At 41.6% G+C, this 20339-nt stretch overlaps 1 protein-coding gene across 1 annotated transcript in view; it reads left to right on the plus strand.

The window, feature by feature from the left end:
* Nucleotides 1-20339, plus strand: part of WDR70 (WD repeat domain 70) — a 157977-nt gene that overhangs the window by 28986 nt on the left and 108652 nt on the right. Inside the window, exons 7-8 of the mRNA XM_084880581.1 lie at nucleotides 2039-2172; nucleotides 14432-14585. Of these exons, the coding sequence (XP_084736707.1) occupies nucleotides 2039-2172; nucleotides 14432-14585 (288 nt within the window). The remainder of the gene's footprint in view (nucleotides 1-2038; nucleotides 2173-14431; nucleotides 14586-20339) is intronic.

The following is a 20339-nucleotide window of genomic DNA, read 5'->3' on the forward strand; positions in this document are numbered from 1 at the left end:
GCAGGCATATCCCCAGGAAGGGGGTGCACAGGAGGCAGCTGATTGATGTTTCTCATCAATGTTTCAAACTCTCTATCCCTCTCTCTTCCTCTCTGTAAGAAAATCAATAAAATATATTAAAAAAAAATGATTTCTATCTAATTATTGATATTATATCTACACTAGAGGCCCCATGCATGAAATTCATGCTCTGAGGGCGGGAGTCCCTTAGCCCAACCTGTGCCCTCTCACAGTCCAGGAGCCCTTTGGGGATGTGGCCTAAGCTGGCAGTCAGACATCCTTAGTGCTGCCACAGAGGCAGGAGAGGCTCCCGCTACCGCTGCTGCACTCACCAGCCTTGAGCCCAGCTCAAGGCTTCTGGCTGAGCAACGCTAATGCTGTGGGAACACACTGACCACCAGGGGGAAACTCCTGCATTGAGTGTCTGCCCCCTGGTGGTCAGTGCATGTCATAGCAACTAGTCGTTCCACTGTTAGTTCAATTTGCATAGTAGCCTTTTATGATATAGGATTTTATTAAGTCAGACTTCTGTTATTTTTATTCTGAAATTGTGACAGTATTTTAGCAATATTCATATTTTTAAGTATAAGAAAAATAATTGTAGACGGTTAGTACTTAAAAGGAAACTTTCCTACCACTTATGATTGTCATAATGCTAGGTGGATTTCATAAAAATAATTATTTAAGATTATATGCTGAGTCATTTAGCGATGTGCACAAGATAATTTCAACTTTGTTGTACTTTGTTAAATAGATTTCTTAAAGTTCCCATTATTACTCATTTTAGTAATTTTTAAAAAATTTATATTTATTGGGATGACATTGGTTGATGTGTTCTTCATTTTGTGCTACACTATCTTGAGGTTTCAAGATAGTTTAGAAATAAATTACTTATTGAAAACACTGAATTGTTTGTGAGATTTCTACGTACATACTAAAACAACTTAGTTTATCATATGGAATTGCAATGATAGCTAGTCTGGGTACATGGTATATAAGTTGGACAAAGCTGGCTATTTGAGAAATTATAATATTTTCTTTTTATTATTGTTACTGTTTTTAAAAAATATATTTTATTGATTTCTTACAGAGAGGAAGGGAGAGGGAGGGAGAGTTAGAAACATCAACAAGAGAGAAACATCAATCAGCTGCCTCCTGCACACCCCCTACTGGGTATGTGCCTGCAACCGAGGTACATGCCCTTGACCAGAATCGAACCTGGGACCCTTGAGTCTATAGGCTGACACTCTATCCACTGAGCCAAACCAGTTAGTGCTTTTTTATTATTTGAAAAGAAATTATACTACTAATTCCAATATCAAATAATAAAGGCGATATTGTCCATTCTCACTTTTCAGAAGTAGCAACTCTTGCTGATCTATATGTCCAATGCCTCGAAGATAAGAGGTGAAGTTAGAGGAAGAAAGTGGGGGTCATAATCCTATATAATAAAAGGGCAATATGCATATTGACCCTAATAGTGGAACTACTGTACTAGGAATGACTGGTCGCTATGACGTGCATTGACCACCAGGGGCAGACACTCAACTCAGGAGCTGCCCTGTGATGGTCAGTGCACTTCGACAGGGGGAGCGTCGCTTAGCCAGAAGCCATTTCATAGCTGGCCAGCACAACGCAGTGGCGGGAGCTTCTCCCGCCTCCGTAACAGCACTAAGGATGTCCACGACTTAGGCCCACTTCCGGAAGGCTTAAGCTGTTAGGTGTACATCCCCCAAGGGCTTCCGGGCTGTTAGAGTAATGTCTGACTGCCAGCTTAGGCCTGATCCCCTGGGGAGTGGGCCTGAGTTGGCAGGTGGACATCCCCCAAGGGCTTCTGAGTTGCCAGAGGGATGTATGACTGCCAGCTTAGGTCCAATCTCCCAGGAAGTGGGCCTAAGCTATCAGTTGGACATTTCCTGAGGGGTCCCAGACTGCAAGAGAGTGCAGGCCAGTGCCTGAATTTTCGTGCACCAGATCTCTGGTAAGCTATAAGTAGCTATGTCCAATGAAATTTTTTTTTTTTTTTTTTTTAAACCAGGTTTCTGCTTTGGGTCTAGACCCCTCAGGTGCCCGCTTGGTGACTGGAGGATATGACTATGATGTTAAGTTTTGGGATTTTGCTGGAATGGATGCTTCTTTTAAGGCATTTCGATCCCTTCAACCCTGTGAATGGTATGTATCGCTCAACTTAATATTTCACATTTTGAGACAGAGTACTGTTCTTATTTGAATTCTATCTAAAATGGTTTGTACCAAAATACAGAAGGTTTATATAACTAAATACTACTTCCATTGTTCAAATGAAAGTAAAATGTACCTTAATTTCTTTGTTTAGTTTTATTAACCTACGTTTTAAGACATTTCTTGTCTTTTGTTGTTTTTTTGCTTGTTTGTTAAAATATATATATATATATATATGTATATATTTAAATATATTTTATTGATTTTTTACAAAGAGGAAGAGAGAGGGATAGAGAGTTAGAAACATCGATGAGAGAGAATTGTCAATCAGCTGCCTCTTGCATACCTCCTACTGGGGATGTGCCCTCAACCAAGGTACATGCCTTTGACCGGAATTGAAATTGGGATTCCTCACTGAGCCAAACCGGTTTTGGCTGTAAAATATATTTTTATTGATTTCAGAGAGGAAGGGAGAGGGAGAGAAAAATAGAAACATTAATGATGAGACAGAACCATTGATAGATTGCCTCCTGCACACTCCACAATGGGGATCGAGCCTGCAACTCAGGCATGTGCCTTTACTGGGAATTGAACTAGTTCATGGGTTGATGCTCAACCACTCAGGCACAGCAAGCCTGGCTATTGTTTTAATCCTCATCTGAGGATATGTGTGTCTCCCCCCCCCCCCCCCCCCCATTGATTCTAGTGAGAGAAGAAGGGAAAGGAAGAGAAAGAAAAAGACAAAAGCATGGTTGCCTCTGTACATAGCCTGACCGGGGATCAAAATCGAACCTGGGACCCAGCATGGGACAACACTCGAACCACTTAGCAACCTGGCCAGGGCTAACTATTTCTTTATCTCCAATATTTCCGGTAGAAGATTCAAAGGTTTGATTATCATTCACATTGGATCACATGTATTGTCTAGTAATTAGGGGTGTCAAACTCAATCAGAGAAGGGGCCAAAATCTAAAATCCAGCCTAAATCGCGGGCCGAATGGTTTACTGAACAGTAATAAACTGACAATGTCATAAACTGACAGCGGAGTGCAGTGATGACAGCGCGGTGCGGGCCACATTGCAAGGCCTGGCGGGCTGGATTTGGCCCGCGGGCCTTGTGTTTGACACATGTGGTCTAGTTGTTGCCACTACTAGTGACTAACAATTAAAGTTGGTTCTTGAATTAAGTTTGTAACATCTGATTCCTCCATTGTAAAGTTAATATTATATACTTGAGATAGGCAGGAACTTTGTGGGGACATACTTGGGTACAATGTAAATATCCAGATACTGGCCATTCCTTCACTTAATAAGTTTAGTATCCATTAATTATTTGTCCCTAAATCAGTTATCTCAGTGAGGATTGCAAGTTGGTGATTTTCTAGTTTTATTATTAAATCTATGTTTGTGTGCTGGCATTTTTCTAAAAGAACTTTTCCTTATTAACCAGTATGATTTGGTTCTCCTGAAACACAGCTTGCACTGGAGAAGCAGGAGAAATGCTCGGTTATTTCCCTTTAATTACCCATTTTCAGCTTAAGGGTTACTGATGATAAATGAGTTGTTACTGTTATTGATGTTGATGATGTTGTGTGTTTTTTTTTTTTTTTTTTTTACTTTTTCTTTTCTGATTGTCAGTATTTATGATTTTAAAATGTTCATGTGTTTCAGTCAATTGCAGTCATTATTCTTTTTGATATTTAAATTGTCCCAGATTTGGGCATTGGGAGTTCCTGATTGCTATGTAGTTTCGACACGACCTCATTAGTCTTTAGAAGCTTACTTATTTTTGGCATGACATGTGTAGGCTTCCTGGTACATTCCCTTCCAAGTCCTGGAGTCAGCATGTCCCATGGAAGTCTGTTCTTTTTCTTTTTTTTAAATATATTTTTATTGATTTCAGAGAGGAAGGGAAAGGGAGAGAGAGAGAGATAGAAACATCAATGATGAGAGAGAATCATTGATTGGCTGCCTCCTGCATCCCCCTGCTGGGGATGGAGTACACAACCTGGGCATGTGCCCTTGACCGGAATTGAACCCGGGACCCTTCAGCCCGCAGGGCGATGCTCCATCATTCACTGAGCCAAACCAGGTAGGGCTAGCCTTTTTTTTTTTTTTTTTTTTAAGTGAAAATGGTATTTAGAGACCAAAACTGGATGTTACACATGCTCATTGATATGGGGTTATTGCTGTTTCTTGACCTTTTCTGTGGAAAGAGGTGGAAAATATGGTTACGTGTGTGCATGCATGTATACTTAAATGACAAGGTCAGGCCTGGCCATTGTGACTCACTTAGTTGGAGCATCGTCCCATGCACCAAAAGGTTGCCAGTTTGATTCCCGGTCAGGACACATACCCGAGTTGTGGGGTATGCAGGAGGTAGCTGATCACTGTTTCTCTGTCATCGATGCTTCTCTCTCTCTCTCTCACACCCCCCTCCCCCATCTTCTCTCTCCCTGTCTCTCAAATCAATTTTTTAAAAACTAAATGAGCCTTAGATGTTCTTGCGGTGGATAGAGCATCGGCTTGAGACTGAAGGGTCCCAGCTTCGATTCTGGTCAAGAGCACATGCCCAGGTTGCGGGCTCCCCAGCAGGGGGCATGCAGGAGGCAGCCAATCAATGATTCTCTCTCATCATTGATGTTTCTATCTCTCTCTCCCTCTTCCTTCCTCTCTGAAATCAATAAAAAAAATATTTAAAAAGTTAAATGAAAAACATTTAAAAATGACAAGATCATTGATATTTTCATTTCAAAATTTTAGTAAATTTTTCATTTCAGAAAAATTTTTAATTTACAGAAAGCTGCAAAGATAGTCCATTTCTTCTGCTAATACTCAACATTACCATTCTACATTTGTGACAACTAAACCAATGTTGGTATGCTAACTCCAAATTTTTTATTATTTATTTATTTATTTATTTATTTATTTATTTATTTATTTATTACTAATATCCCTTACAATATACCACATTACATTTAGTCTTCATGATAGTTTCTCAGGCTTCCTTTGTTTTTCATGACCTTGACAGCTTTGAGATGTATTGGTCAGGTAGTTTGTACAAAGTCCCTCAATTTGCTTTTTTTAAATATTTTTCTTTTGGTTAGATTGGTGATGTGGATCTCTGGGCTGAATATGACAGAGGTGAAGTACTTTTGTTATCACATATCATGTGTACATGCTATCATGTTTAAAAAAATATATATATTTATTGATTTCAGAGAGATAGGGAGAGGGAGAGAGATAGAAACATCAATGGTGAGAAAGAAGCATCACACCCCCACCAGGATCAAGCCCACACCCAAGCATGGCCTCCTGGTTCATAAGTCAGTGCTCAACCTCTGAGTCACACCGGCCAGGCATGCTATTGTGTTTTTAAGTTTCTCTACTGTACCGTTACTTTTCCCCTCCCCTTCCTATATGTTAGTTCTTTGGAAGCAAGTTAATAAATGCTGCTCACACCTGGGACAGTTGAAAGATTAAGTTTTATCTCCTAGAGAAAGTGGCATTTACATAAACTTCTTGGAATTCTTCTATAAGGAAGAATTGTTTCTTTCCCCCACATATTTACTTATTTAATCCATTTTCCTCACCAATATGAACTACTGCTCACTTATTTCCTTCCTTGGGTTGTATGCCAATACTTAGTTACTTACTGTGTGGCTCTGATTGTTTCAGTCGTGCCTATTGGGAGCTATTTCAGTTTGGCTCTCAGGTCCCTTTCTTTGATAAGCTTTTTTATCTTTTTGAGTACTTCCTTACTTTTTGCTACTATAAGATGCTCCCGACTCACCTTATATTCTTTCCTGCCGCAGTCCTGGAATCAGTCAGATTTCCGAGGAGAATGGTATCAGAAAACAAGAGCTAGGATCTCGGTGTGGTTGCTCTAGGGGTGTCAGTGCATTTAGGCCTTCTCAGGCAATAGAGCTACAAGTATATGCATGGATACTACCCTGTGCATGCCATTAGATCTATAATTGTTTCTGTATCCTTTTGCATCCATAGGCGTTCATACTCATGTCTCTGACTCTAATCCAGTGCACATTAGTTCATTCTAGTCTTCTCTCTCTTTCCTCCTGGGAAATCTCCAACTCGCCGACAGTAAGAAACCTGACTCCCACCACCCATCCCTGTGTGTATTTGTTTAACCCCAGTACAGATGTAATGCAGTTTCAGAATTGTGAATCTGTATCCCTGTTCCAATTTAAGTTTAGCATTACAGAATGTTTACTTAAGGTTTACTTAATAGAGTATGTTCTATTTCAAAGATAGAACATATTCTTGGGAAAAGACTTGCTGGTCGAGAGCAGGGGTTGGCACATTTTTCTGTAAAGAGTCTGATACTAAGCATTTTAGGCCTAACAGGCCACAAATGATCTTTTAGTGCAGGGGTCTTCAAACTACGGCCCGCGGGCCACATGCGGCCCGCAGAGGAGTCTGATCCTGCCCGCCAGGTTTTTTGGGCAGTGAGCGCAGCCGAGGTGTTACAGTAGGAATTAGTAGTTCATATAGTCCGGCCCTCCAGCTCTCTGAGGGACCGTGATCTGGCCCCCACTTTAAAAAGTTTGAGGACCCCTGCTTTAGTGTTTTCCCTGGGTGCCTGTGTGTATTATCTAATATTAAATTGGGTTCACAATCACTTTTTTAAACAAAAGAAAAGTGCAATATAGGTATTTACATTTTTTGGGTTCAATTTCAGTGTCTTTATTTTGGTAGTAAATTATTCCAATTTTTGATTCCAACATCCAACATATTAGTGATCAATCCTTGTTTGTGTATTTTGTTTTTGTTTTTGTTTTTTGTGCCAATTTTCAGTTTGATAAATGTGCAGTAAGTTGCCATTCAGTTGATAACTGTGGAATATGGCAGTCAGACGTTGGTGTGCCACTGGAAGCCTTGTGTCGACATTGACATGTTAAACACCGTTTTGCTTAAGTTCTTCATCCACATGAGAATCCCATGCATACCTATTATATAACTCAGATAAGTTCTTCCATAACTTCTTTTTTTGTCACAATCTATGTTTTTCCTATATCATCTGCCAAGAAAACTTGAGAGAATTGGTAGACTGTCTTGAAGATATAAAAGCACAGGATGCTGTTTTCAGACCATCTCTTCACCTGAAGTAGCAGATGTCAGAATTTGGCTGATATCCAAGAGGCAGCATTACGGTGAATAAGTGGGTGTCAAAGAGGCATTCACACACAAAAGACCCCTGTAGCCACTCATGAGGGGAGCTAGAAGTTCTGAGGATAGGGATGAGACTGAGATATGGTGTGTGAATTTGGGGTACCTCTGATGCATTTCTCCAAAGGACTATTTGGTGCTGCAGTGTTTTTAGCCTTGTTCTCACTCCCCTGGGACACCTTAAAGAGACTGATGTTAAATGTTCTCTTGATCTACCATTATGAAAATCAGATTTTAAAATGTGCTTTTCTTTTATTGTTGCTCAACCTCTGTGTGGTGCATCTTCCATTTTTGGTATTTTGAAGTCCGTTTAATAATTTGTTTTGGACTTTTGCCCAGCATCAATATTAGATTTGTGGATCTCTAGTTTCTAATGTTTTCCTTTGTCCCACTTAGTGAAAATCAGTACCATATTTTCTATCATCCAGTCTGCTAGTCATCTTTTATTTTCTCTGTTTCCTCACAGATTCTCATAATTACATATGTATGTTTGGGTCACAGTTCTTGGGATCACAAACCCTTCCTTCAGATGTATCCTCTATACCAGAAAAATGTAAATGGAGTAAAATTTTTCATAAAATATTAAGAATGTTTGGATTACTTAGGTAACCCAAGTTAAGAATTCTCTTTCACCACTTAAAAATGGTTAGATACTCTCAATTTCCTCTTTTTAAAACATTTTAATTAAGTAATGCATGTTATTTTCTCATACAGAAATTAAAACATTGCAGGTAAGACTAAAACTCTTCCTTGATTAACTTCATTTTAATCTCCTTCCAAGGTGAAATCACTGTTTTCATTATGGTATATATTCATTGAGGTTTTTCCATGCAGTTATCAACAAATATCTGTACCTATCAAAGAATAGTATATACTTTATTTTGTTTAATTAAATATTATCAAATAGTTGTTATTCTATAATTTGTTTTTCTTTCCCACTTTGCAGTAGTTGCTTGGAGATTTTTAATATCACCACATGTATACTGTATTCTTTCTAAGTGCTGCATAGCATACCATGTGAAGCTTGACCAGAGTTCAGTGGTTTTGAAACTTTAATAGGCATTAGAATTTAAAAGCTAGACCCCATGTTTAGAGTTTCTAATTCTTTGGATCCAGTGTGGTGCAAGAACTGCATTTCTAACAAGTTCCCAGGTGGTTATTTAATTAAAACTATACTAGAGGCCCGGTGCACAAAATTTATACACAGGGGTATGTGTCCCTCAGCCCGGCCTGTACCCTCTCTAATCTGGGACATCTCTTTCACAATCCAGGACTGCTGGCTTCCAACTGCTTGCCTGCCTGCCTTCCTGATTGCTCCTACCCGCTTCTGCCTGCCAGCCTGATCACCCCCTAACCACTCCCCTGCCAGCCTGATTGATACCTAACTGCTCCCCTGCCAGTCCGATTGTTGCCCCTAACTGCCCTCCCCTGCCTGCCTGGTCATCCCTAACTGCCCTCCCCTGCTGGCCTGGTCCCCCTAAACTGCCCTCCCTTGCAGGCCTGATCCCCCCCCAACTGCCTTGCCCTGTAGGCCTGCATTCCCCCCAGCTGCCCTTCCCTGCAGGCCATCTTGTGGCAGCCATCTTGTGTCCAAATGGGGGCAGCCATCTTGTGTGTTAGAGTGATGGTTAATTTGCATATTACTTTTTTATTAGATAGGATTATTTGTCTTTTATGCTCTAGAACAGTATTTCCCAAACTTGTGACATATGTGTAACCCTTCTATAATTTTCCTTACCCTGAGTACCCCTCATCCTCATGAGAAGGTAGAATTAGGCGCAGCTAAGCATGGTGCAGTGCATATCCCCACCAAACTCCGGTGCAACGCGTACCCCCACCAAACTCTTCCCATACCCCTGGGGGTATGCGTACCACATTTTGGGAAACACTGCTCTAGAACAGTGATTGACAAATTATGACCAGAGGGCCTAATCCAGTTCATGGATTTGTACGGCACTTGAACTAAGAATTTTACAATTTTAAGGGAATGTAAAACAAAATACAATGAAGAATATGTAGCAGATATCATATATGGCTTGTGAAGCTTTAATTACTTACAGAAAAAGTTTGCTGACCCTTACTCTAGATCCTCCTCACAACCCCCTCGCTACCTTACTCCCGTGCCTGGTGTCCAACCGGCCGACCAGGTCCTCACAGCTCCTCCTTCCTTCACCGTGGCATCCTGTAGCTCGTGAGCTGCGCCTGTGGTCTGGGGTTTCCCAGGCCTGAGAGTGGCCCTCACAGGGGTCTCCTCTCGGTGACGGATGCTGCTTTAGGGCAGCTAGTCGCTCGGCCCTGCCTGGTTGGCACATCTGTTTCATCAGCCCTGTGCCATGTCCTGAACACCTTTTCAGCTGCCAGCCGTCTAAGGTGGTAACTGTTTGCACAGGGGCAGCCTTTCTCCTGTGAGAACCTGCTCCCCAGGAATTCGTGGTTTGGGGGATATTTTCACAGGAGGCTCTTGTTCCTTTTGGGGAGGTGTTTTTCTAATCTCGCTGCTCCTTTTCTAACAGAAATGTCTGAATAGTTTCTGCCTTTCAGTTTCCAATTCCGATATTTCTCCCCTCAATCCCAAGGAGACCTGGAAAATAAGGAAGTATAATAGTAACAATAAGCTACCTGCTTCATGTGCTGTGCGAGGTACTATCCGTGACCTAGTTTCAGTTCCCACGCGGCCCTACACGTATGATTTCTCCTGGTTTTCCGTGGGGGAAACCAGCACTCGGCCAAGCTGTCCCTCGGACGTGAGCTCTGGCTCACAGCTCCGCGCAGCGCTGCCGTCTGGTCCTCCCCTGGCTCTCCAGGAGGACGGGAGACGGAGGCTCCGGAGCCCGGTGCGCATCCACAGCCCAGCAGCGCGGATGGAGTCCCTGGCCTCCGGATCACATTCCGCTGCGCTTTTCACACCTTGGCTCCCGGGCCCCAAGTGACAGCCCCAGACAGCTGTGTTTATCTGTCTTGCATGTCTCAGCTTGTTTTGCTAGCGGAGCAGAAACTACTTAAAAGGATCCTCAGTCTTCACCTTTCCATTCCCTCCACTTCCACCCGCGCGCTCCGCTGACCCCGCGGACAGCGTCACAGGGAGACGTGCGCAATGTCGCCAAGCCTGCCCGGGCGGCGGCCGCTCCCCGGGGACGCGGCTTCCTCGGGACTCCAGTTGACTGTCAGGATTGGCTTTCCCTGCTCCTCTTTGATCGGAATCTTAGTTGTTGAGGCAGGAATCCGAGGAGCAGATGCTACACCCCTGAACAAGCCCCTTTAATTCTCCTTAGTACTGTGTCTAATAACTCTTAATCCAAGCCTTTTAACTCTGTGGCTAGCAGAATTAGGAGCGGAGTGGGGCAGGCATGGAACATTTCACTTTAATGTTGGCAAAGAGCAGGAGACACAGCCAGGGAAACATGAGTTTCCCCATGAAGGTGGATGTTAGTGCGGGTCACGGAGATTTTGAGTTTCCTTCCACGTGTAAGATCTGGCAGAGCAGGGAGCCAGAGAAAGGGAGCCGCTGACTCTCCCTACTGCCGTGCCGTCTTAAACTTCACTGTTCATTTAGATTTCCTTCCTTTTTGGAAATGAAAACGATTCACCAGGAAAAGACAAAACGATTGCTTTTTATAGGACCTGATCTTTCATAGTTAGGGAAGAAAATGAAGACTTCCCAAAAGGGAGAACTGTAAACAAAGACATGCCTGTGAATGAACTGGCTCATTCCATCCCTGCTTTACAGGACTTGGGCTCAGCGGTCTGGACCATGTCATTATCAAAGAGCTGATCCGATTATTTACATATACAAATATTGGACTAAACAGCCTACACTTTTCTCAGCTTCAGTTCACAGCTTGGAATTAGATATATCAGTCAGGGTCTGATTAGGAGAGAGAAGTCACAGTAATTTGGACGGGAAAGTTTATAACACAGAATTACTAGCTGTAATGGGATTGGAGTATTGAGGGATTGGCTAGTAAAAAGTAAAGAAAACTCTAAAGATAATAGGAATAGCAGATACAAGGAGCACCCACTCCCCTAGGGGAGAGAAATAAAACCTTCCAGGGAGAGGCCTCAAGACTGAGGTCCGGACCTCATTTGAGGGGGCAAGGCGGTGGCTCACTGAAGGATAAAGTGGTTGCTGTGCTGTTATGACAGCAGAACTTTCCAGAAACCTGACCCACCAGGGTTCCCTCCGCAGAGCCGCACGGGAGGTGCTGGGGAAGCTCCTGGTGCTGCCAGCTGCGGGCTGCCGTGCCCTTCGGGAGCTGGCCAGCGGAGACAGTAGGAGCCGGGCACAGAGAGGCCGAGTGCCACGTGGGCGCCCACCTCGCGGAGCACTCCAGCCAGGAAGAAAGCCCTCCTCCTGCCCTGCTCTCCGGCGCTCTCTACCCATGCCCGCTGGCAAAGGAATCACCCTGGAAGGGCCCACATCCATTTCTGCAGAGCAGGCAGTGAAGGTTGACTTTGTAGCTGAGAGGCAGTAAATGGACAACTGGAACGTTTGATCAAACATTTAGTATTTATCTTATTGGTGCCCCCTTATGGACTTAGTTTACGGTAAATGTGGGACCTGGTCAGAGCTTTGCTGAGGATGTCATTCCTTCCCCGGATTTGAGAGATGCCAGGAGAGGTCTTACTGTCTTAGGAAGGGAGGGCCCAGGCAGCAGCTCCACCTTTGCTTTTTGACCCTGTTTCCCCGAAAATAAGACAGTGTCTTATATTAATTTTTGCTCCCAAAGATGCACTAGGTCTTATTTTCAGGGGATGTCTTATTTTTCCACGCGCTAGGTCTTATTTTCGGGGAAACACGGTAGGTTCCTTTTTCTCCAGCTGGTTTGGGAGCTCCTGTTCCTCCTCCCCTGGACACTTCGACTTGGTTACGTGGTGACAGTCCTCACATTGTCGCAGTCTCACCTCAGCCCACTCAGATCTCTGTTTGAACGGTCTTTGCCAGCAGAGGCAGGTTTGTGAATTAGAATTACGAGTGGCTTCTTGAAGAATAAATATTTCAAAAACGATCAGCTAGAATGTCCACATTTTAGGAGAGCTGGTCTGTAAATTCTGAGCAGCAGTTAGTGGTGGCTGGCAGAGAGGCATTTCATTGGTAAGTATCTGATTTGGATTTGGTAACTAACTGGGAAGAAAGAATAATACTATTGAGACCTAGCCAGACCCACATACATTTTAATTTTATATATATATTCTCTTTCTGAAGACAAAATTATTTTCTGAAATACCCCTTTATTTATCAGCCTTGAAATTACAGGCTTAGTAAGTAAATTGGACTAAATAATCTAAAATTTTGTTAAGATTGTGTTATTTTATTTTAAGATTGACCTGTGAGGATAAATCATAAAGCAGGCTATAAAGACAGCTTAAAAAAATGTTTATTTTTACTTCTGATAGAGAACATTTATGTTTGGGGCCTTGATCATTAAGTTGGTTCTCCACAGAATTCTTTTTAAAAAATATATATATTTTATTGATATTTTTTACAGAGGGGAAAGGAGAGGAATAGAGAGCTAGAAACTTCGATGAGAGAGAAGCATCAGCTGCCTCTTGCACACTCCCTACGGGGGATGTGCCCACAACCAAGATACATGCCCTTTATCAGAATCGAACCTGGAACCTTTCAGTCTGCAGGCCAACGCTCTATCCACTGAACCAAACTGGTTAGGGCTCAGCAGAATTCTTTATGGGATTTGTTATTGATATTTACTTAAGGTGCATAACCTCTAGCTTCCCATTCACATTTGTTTGGATATTTCTTTGGAAGAGCATGGCACCTGTACAACATGCCTTTCAGATTGCTCTGCTGTGATGGTTTGCATGCCATCTCTGAAGAATGTTATGGACTGTTTTATAGCAAGGTGACTAAGAAGTTTTATCTAAGGAGTTTAATAGTCTTTCCAAATTTGTGACTGAAAGCCACATGTGGGAGTTGCATAATGACTTAAAAAAGTGTGCAAGGGAAACTAGGAAGATGGAGAAATTGCGCTGCCATGTAATTATAAGAGTAGCCTCAACTGATCCTACAGGGGGCGCTGAAACCGGACTAACCCTTCCCAGATCACCCACATTGAAACAGAGAGCTGGGCCATTTCACTGCTTGTCAGCCAGTCCTTGGATGTGGGCTGCTTTGGAGTGGTAACAGCCTTGGGTGAGGGAGTTCTCTGCAACTTGGGGGAGTTTCTGAGGATTCCGTTGTTAGCCATCAGCAGGCAAGTCCTGGGAGTGGGAAATGAGTACTTCGGTCCTGAGGGTAGATCTGTGGCCACCACTGTGTTCACCGCAGCCGCAATACCAGGCTCAGTTTCAGCGGAGTGGTGAGGGTAGAAAGGATTCTGTAGTGCTAGAGAAACAAAGGTGGAGGTGAAAACTTGTTCCAACAGCAAACCTGTGAAGGGGAGGGGAGAGCCGATAGATATTCCGAGGAGATGGGAGGGGGTGGGATCCAGCATGGAGGCAGCAGATTTGCCTCATTTGGGAAGTGATTCGTTTCCAACATTGTAATCAAAGAGAAGGAAGAAGAGAGTTCAGGTACAAGGAAGTTTATAACATTCCTGGGAGGAAGTTGAGGCAGTTCTTACTTGTTTCTTTTGGGAAAGAGTGGGAAGAATCAATAGCTGGAAGAGGGGGAGTTGGTTGGGTTAAATATTTAAAATGAGTAGAGTCCCAGTTGGTTTTCTCAGTGGTTAGAGCATTGGACTGTGAACCGAAGGTCATGGGTTCAGTTCCTGGTCAAGGGTATGTACCTCAGTTGCAGGCTCAATCTTTGGGGGAGGTAAATCAATGGATGTGTTTCTCGCACTTCAATGTTTCTCTCTCTCTGTCTCTCTTCCTCCCATCCCCTCTAACATGAAAATGGAAAAAATATCCTCTGGTGAGGGTTAAAAAAATTAAATGAGTAGCGAAGATTTTAATAGATGGCTGTGGAGAGTGGGAGGAGAGAACCAACATGGTAGCCACTGGTGGTGAGGGCACATTTGAGATGATGTTCCTGATTTTTATTGTGGCTAAACTATAAACATTATGCTCAGTGTCTTACCAGACTACTTCTTTTTCTTTTGCATAGCCATCAGATCAAGTCATTGCAGTACAGTAACACAGGAGACATGATTCTTGTTGTATCCGGAAGCTCTCAAGCCAAAGTGATTGACAGAGATGGTTTTGAAGTAATGGAATGTATAAAAGGTGACCAGTATATCGTAGACATGGCCAACACCAAGGTAAGCATCAAACAGAAGATTTCAGTGAATTTAATTAATTCAGCACACATTTATTAACAGTTCGTTTGAGTTGCCACAATTCACACAAAAGTTAGTATCTTGTTTTAAACTTAAACAGTTTATTATTTCTCACAATTCTGTGGCTTGACCAGGAAGTTCTTCTGTTTCGTGTTGTGTCAGCTGGGGAAGTCAGATGGGTTCACGGTGGGTGCTCTGTCCCATGGCATTGCTTTCTCTCCCACTTCTCCCCCTCACCCCCACTTTTCTCATGTTTAGTTTGGGATTTCTCACAGTGTGGTATAGACTTAGTGGGTCAGACTTTGTGCTTGATGATAAGCTTTCATGAAGGATGAACATGGAAGATCTGGCTTGAAGTTCTGTGTAATATCACAGGGACAGTCCAAATTTGGGGGAGAAGAGAGATAGACTCCACTATTTGGTGTGTGAATGCCAAGGTCACATTTGAAATACCTTGTGGGGAGGGAGATATGGAGGCAGCCATCTTTGGGAGCACAGTCTACTATGAACCTACTATGTCCTAGTTCTGTGGTCGGCAAACTGCGGCTTGCAAACCACATGCGACTCTTTGGCCCCTTGAGCGTGGCTCTTCCACAAAATACCACGGTCTGGGCGAGTCTATTTTGAAGAAGTGGCGTTAGAAGAAGTTTAAGTTTTAAAAATTTGGCTCTCAAAAGAAATTTCAATCCTTGTACTGTTGATACTTGGCTCTGTGGATGAATGAGTTTGCCGACCACTGTCCTAGGCTATAGGACAAGAAGGAAAGGGTCTCACCAACCTTTCCTATGTAAAGATTTTAGTAGGATTATGATATTTTAAAATTAATATCTACGTAATTAGATATTAGCTATGGCCACGGTAATGCTCTAAAACTTAATGGCTTATTTATAATTGCCAACATATCTGTGGGTTCGGCTTTAAACTGCAGGCAGAGTCTAGGTCTGTTCTGTGTGTCTCCGTTCCTTCTTACACAAGAGGACTGTGTGAGGGCATGTTTTTCTCATGGTGATGGAAGAGACACAAGAAGGAAATGCCAGCTCTATTCAAGCCTTTGCTTAGAATCTAAGCCTTAGATCATGTCCATGAACATGCCATTGGCCAAAGCAAATCACATGGCCCTGGGTAACATCGGTACAGTGGGTATGTACTCTGACCAGGAATCAAACCATGACTTTCTGGTTCACAGGTCGATGCTTAACCACTGAGCCACCTTGGCCGGCCTCTAAGCTCTTCTTAACGGTTGCAGTCATGGTTTCTCAAAGAGAATAAAGCTTTGCTGATTTAGGTTTTAGCCAAGAAAATGTCAAAAAGAAAGGAATCTTGTTGAGTCTGTGTCTGGCTTTTTCCAAAATCTTAGACTTGTAAACATAGTACATATAGTAAGATAATAATGAAAGTAGGATAAGGATGGATAAACAAATCTAGGTAGAAATATAGGAAATTAAAATATTATTATCAATATGTAAAACAGTTTGTTTACTATACTTTAACTTCTGCCTAATATTATCTCAATTTTGATTTTAAAATCATGGTTAATATTTAGTCTTTTTATCTCCCAAAAGCAAATAATTAATTGATTGTTTACTTCTCTAGGAAATGTTACTGATATCTTTTTGTTGTTGTTAATCTTCACTTGAGGATATTTTTCCATTGAGTGTTAGGGAGAGTAGAAGAGAGAGGGGAAGTCAGAGAAATATCGATGTGAGATTAACACATCAGTTGGTTGCCTCCTGCACAAGCCACGACCAGGGCCTGGGCCAGGGAGGAGTCTACAATCAAGGTTCATGCCCTTGACTGGAATTGAACCCAGACCCTTTGGTCTGCAGGCCAACGCTCTATCCACTGAGCCAAATCGGCTAGGGCTTACTGATATCTTGTAGTCTTTTGCTTGCGAAATGGGTTTTGGAAATGCAAGAATTATTTGAAAGTAGTAGATTTCAGGGACACTTTTTTTTCTTCTTAACATTTAACCTCTTTTCTGATTTCAAGAGTAATTTGTGACTTGTGGCTATATTGGAAAATTCAGTGAATAGGTAATTAAGGGAAATAATTAAATATATCTGATCTGTTATGATAAAATATTACATATTTCAAATATAAACAGGACTTTCTAATTATATTGTCAAACTGTTATCTTGTTAAATTTGTATCTCTAATCTTTAAATTGTGTGTGTGTGTGTGTGTGTGTGTGTGTATGTACATATATGTATTTTTTAAGAGTAGTTACTGCGGTACAGTTGCTGCTGTGGGTGGAGAGAGGCCTGGAATGGCAGTGAGTGCTCATTTTGTCCTGTTACGTTTTGATGTGTTGGAATTCTCCATAAAATATCCTTTGAAAATCAGGTTTTACTGCTCTTTAAAATATTATCTTTAAAAATAATTTTATGAAAAATAAAATAGGGAGCATTATCTCAATTCATTGAGGTTCTGCTTTGTGGCATGTGTTGACAGTTTGGCTCAAATAAACTCACAAAAATTAAAAAAAATTAAAATAAATAAAAAAGAAAATAAGATAAAAGTTATTTTATTTGGGAGTGGGACATTAGTTATTCAGGTTTAGGTGATTGGGAGCATATGACCGGGATAAGCAGGCATCAATTAATTTAAGCCATTCAAAAGCTTGCTTTACAAATAAGTGTATTGTCATTACAACTCACTTATTCTAAACCAGGATTTTGGTATTTATTTTCAATCAGAGTATTTTCCTTTATTATTTTGAATTCTTTTTAAAAAAAAAAATATTTTTATTGATTTTTTACAGAGAGGAAGGGAGAGAGATAGAGAGCTAGAAACGTTGATGAGAGAGAAACATCGACCAGCTGCTTCTTGCACACCCCCTACCGGGGATGTGCCCGCAACCAATGTACATGCCCTTGACTGGAATCGAACCTGGGATCCTTCAGTCCGCAGACCGACGCTCTACCACTGAGCCAAACCGGCTTCGGCTATTATTTTGAATTCTTAAGCACACACTTTGAGATTCAACTGAGGCTCTTTGGCTAGAGCCCAAAAAGTGTGGTTATTCAGTTTCTGTTTTTCAAAACTCTGGAACAAATCAGTGTTAAGTTATATTCACAGAGTTTTGGTAGATTATTATCGATAGTAAGTGAATGCCTATGATAACATTCTTCTAATCTCCTTTATTCTGTCAGTTCATCTGCAGTTGACCTTGTTAAATGCATTTGCCATGGGTTATCTTCAACGCTTTTCAACATCAAAACAATTCTGCGCCATTTATTTCTTAACTGTAGTCAGGCGCCACTTACTGACATTTCACTCAAGGACTTCATATACGAGGATGGTCCCATAAGATGATACCGAAGCCGAAAAATTCCCATCACCAGGGATGTAGTGATGCCACAGCTGTTGTAACACTAGCGCAGCACAGGGCTCACCTCCTTGTGGAGGTGTGGTGTAAACTGACTGCTGCCAGGCATACCCACGTGAAGCAGTGTGATTATGTACAGCACATAATGATAACGCATCATTGATAATGATACCAAACAACGGCGCCACTATTTCTGTATTTGCTATACTTTTAATCATTATTTCAGAGTGTACTTTTTCTACTTATAAAACAAGTGTGCTATAAAAGAGTCTGTTTTATGCTGGTAGGAGCTCATACATCTCATGCTTACTGTGGCTCTTGATTGAATCATTTTCTCTTATGCTTGAATTAATCTTGTGTTTCATAAATGTAGTCTAGCCTGAGTGTTCAGTGTTTATACATTCTATAGTAAGGTCTGTTAATGCCCCAGGCCTTTGCATTCACTCACCACTCACTCGCAGACTCATCCAGAACAACTTTCAGTACCATAAGCTCTATTCATGGTGAGTGCCCAATACAGGTCTACCATCTTTTATCTTTTATACCATATTTTTACCGTACTATCTCTATGTTTAGATATCCAAATACATGGTATTGTGTTAGAACTGGCTACAGTATTCAGTACAGTCACATGCTATACAGGGTTGAGGCCTAGGAGCATTAGGCTAGAATCATGGCCGGCAAACTGCGGTTCATGAGCCACATGCGGCTCTTTGGCCCCTTGAGTGTGGCTCTTCCACAAAATACCACAGCCTGGGCGAGTCTATTTTGAAGAAGTGATGTTAAAAGTTTAAGTTTAAAAAATTTGGCTCTCAAAAGAAATTTCAATGGTTGTACTGTTGGTATTTGGCTCTGCTGACTAATGAGTTTGCCAACCACTGGTGAATATATAGCCTAGATGAGGAGTAGGCTGTACCGTCTATGCTTGTGGAAGTGCTCTCTGTGGTGTTCACACAGTGATGAAATCACTGGACATTTCTCACAATGTCTCCCCATTGGCAAGTGGGACATGACTGTGCGTGACTGTGTGTGACTGCAGTGGGAGAGCACTGGCTCTCCTGCCCTCTCAGTGGGACATTCCCCAGGAGTGTACTTCAGGAATGGAAATTCAAAGCTTTTAGAAGGAGCGTTGGAGAAAAACGTTTTCAAATGCTTTATTTATATTTGAATAGTACATGTAGTTATTCCAATATCCAGCCTCTCTAAAACATTGCCTTGGATTTGTAGATGAAATTTATTAACCATATCCTGTTAATAGTAAATACTGTTTCCTAAGGAGTAAAACATTTTAAACTGTGAGTCTAGGTATATTTTTGTTTATTTAAACAGCTTTAACCACAAATACAAACTCTAAACAGTGCAGTGATTTGAAGAACATTATGTTTCTTTCCAATTTCTGAATATTTATAGATCTTTTATCTAATAGAATCTTCCTCACATTGGTTTCTGTTCTTTTGACACATCCCTATCATTTTGGGGGTACTTTCTTACATTCTGGCACAACAAAATGTTCCAGGCTCATTTTGTACTTTTCCTGCTTTGATGTTAGCCATTCTTCTAGTGATTCATGGCTCCTTTAGCTGGGAGTTCTGTTTATAAATCAAGATCTGGGCACTAGATATGATCATCGCTGCTGAGGTGTCCTTGCCTCTAGACTCTTTCAGAAGACAGAGCTGGAGTGGGGAAGTAAACCAACCAATGAATGAAAATAAACAGAATATATGAAAAATTGTAAGTTCATACTGATACATCAAATTCTAATTCTACTTCCTAGCATTAAACAATTCCATATTTGTATTTCACTTCTCCAACAGTGAGAAACTTGTCTTCCAACATCATCATTCTATTTACTCATTTGTTCAGTGGTATGCTACTCAGAAAGTAGTTTCAGAATTGCTGCACCCATAATCCTTGTCGTAGACAGAATTCAGAACAACCCCTAAGATTTCCTACCCCTCCACTTTAGTGAGGATGTGAACCTGAGTATGCTGAGGTACTCCTGTGACTAGGGTATATGTATGGTACTGCTGACTTTAAAAAAGCAGGATTATCCTCAGTGGATCCAGCCTAATCAGGTGAGCCTTTAAAAGGGATTGGCACCTGACTTGCTGGTGTGGTTCAGGATTGATCGTTGACCCCATGAACCAGGAGGTCATGGTTCGATTCCCGTTCAGGGCACATGCCTGGTGTGCAGGCTCCATCTCCAGGGTGGGGCGTGCAGGAGGCAGTCAATCAGTGATTCTCTCTCATCATTGATATTTCTATCTCTCCCCCTTCCTCTCTGGAAAAAACACACACCATATATATATACATCTCTATATATATATATATATATATATATATATATACACATCTATATATATATATATATATATATATATATATATATATAGAGAGAGAGAGAGAGA

The sequence above is a fragment of the Pipistrellus hanaki genome (genome assembly GCF_964339955.1).
Source record: "Pipistrellus hanaki genome assembly, chromosome: 4".
In the NCBI taxonomy this organism is placed as follows: Eukaryota; Metazoa; Chordata; class Mammalia; order Chiroptera; family Vespertilionidae; genus Pipistrellus; species Pipistrellus hanaki.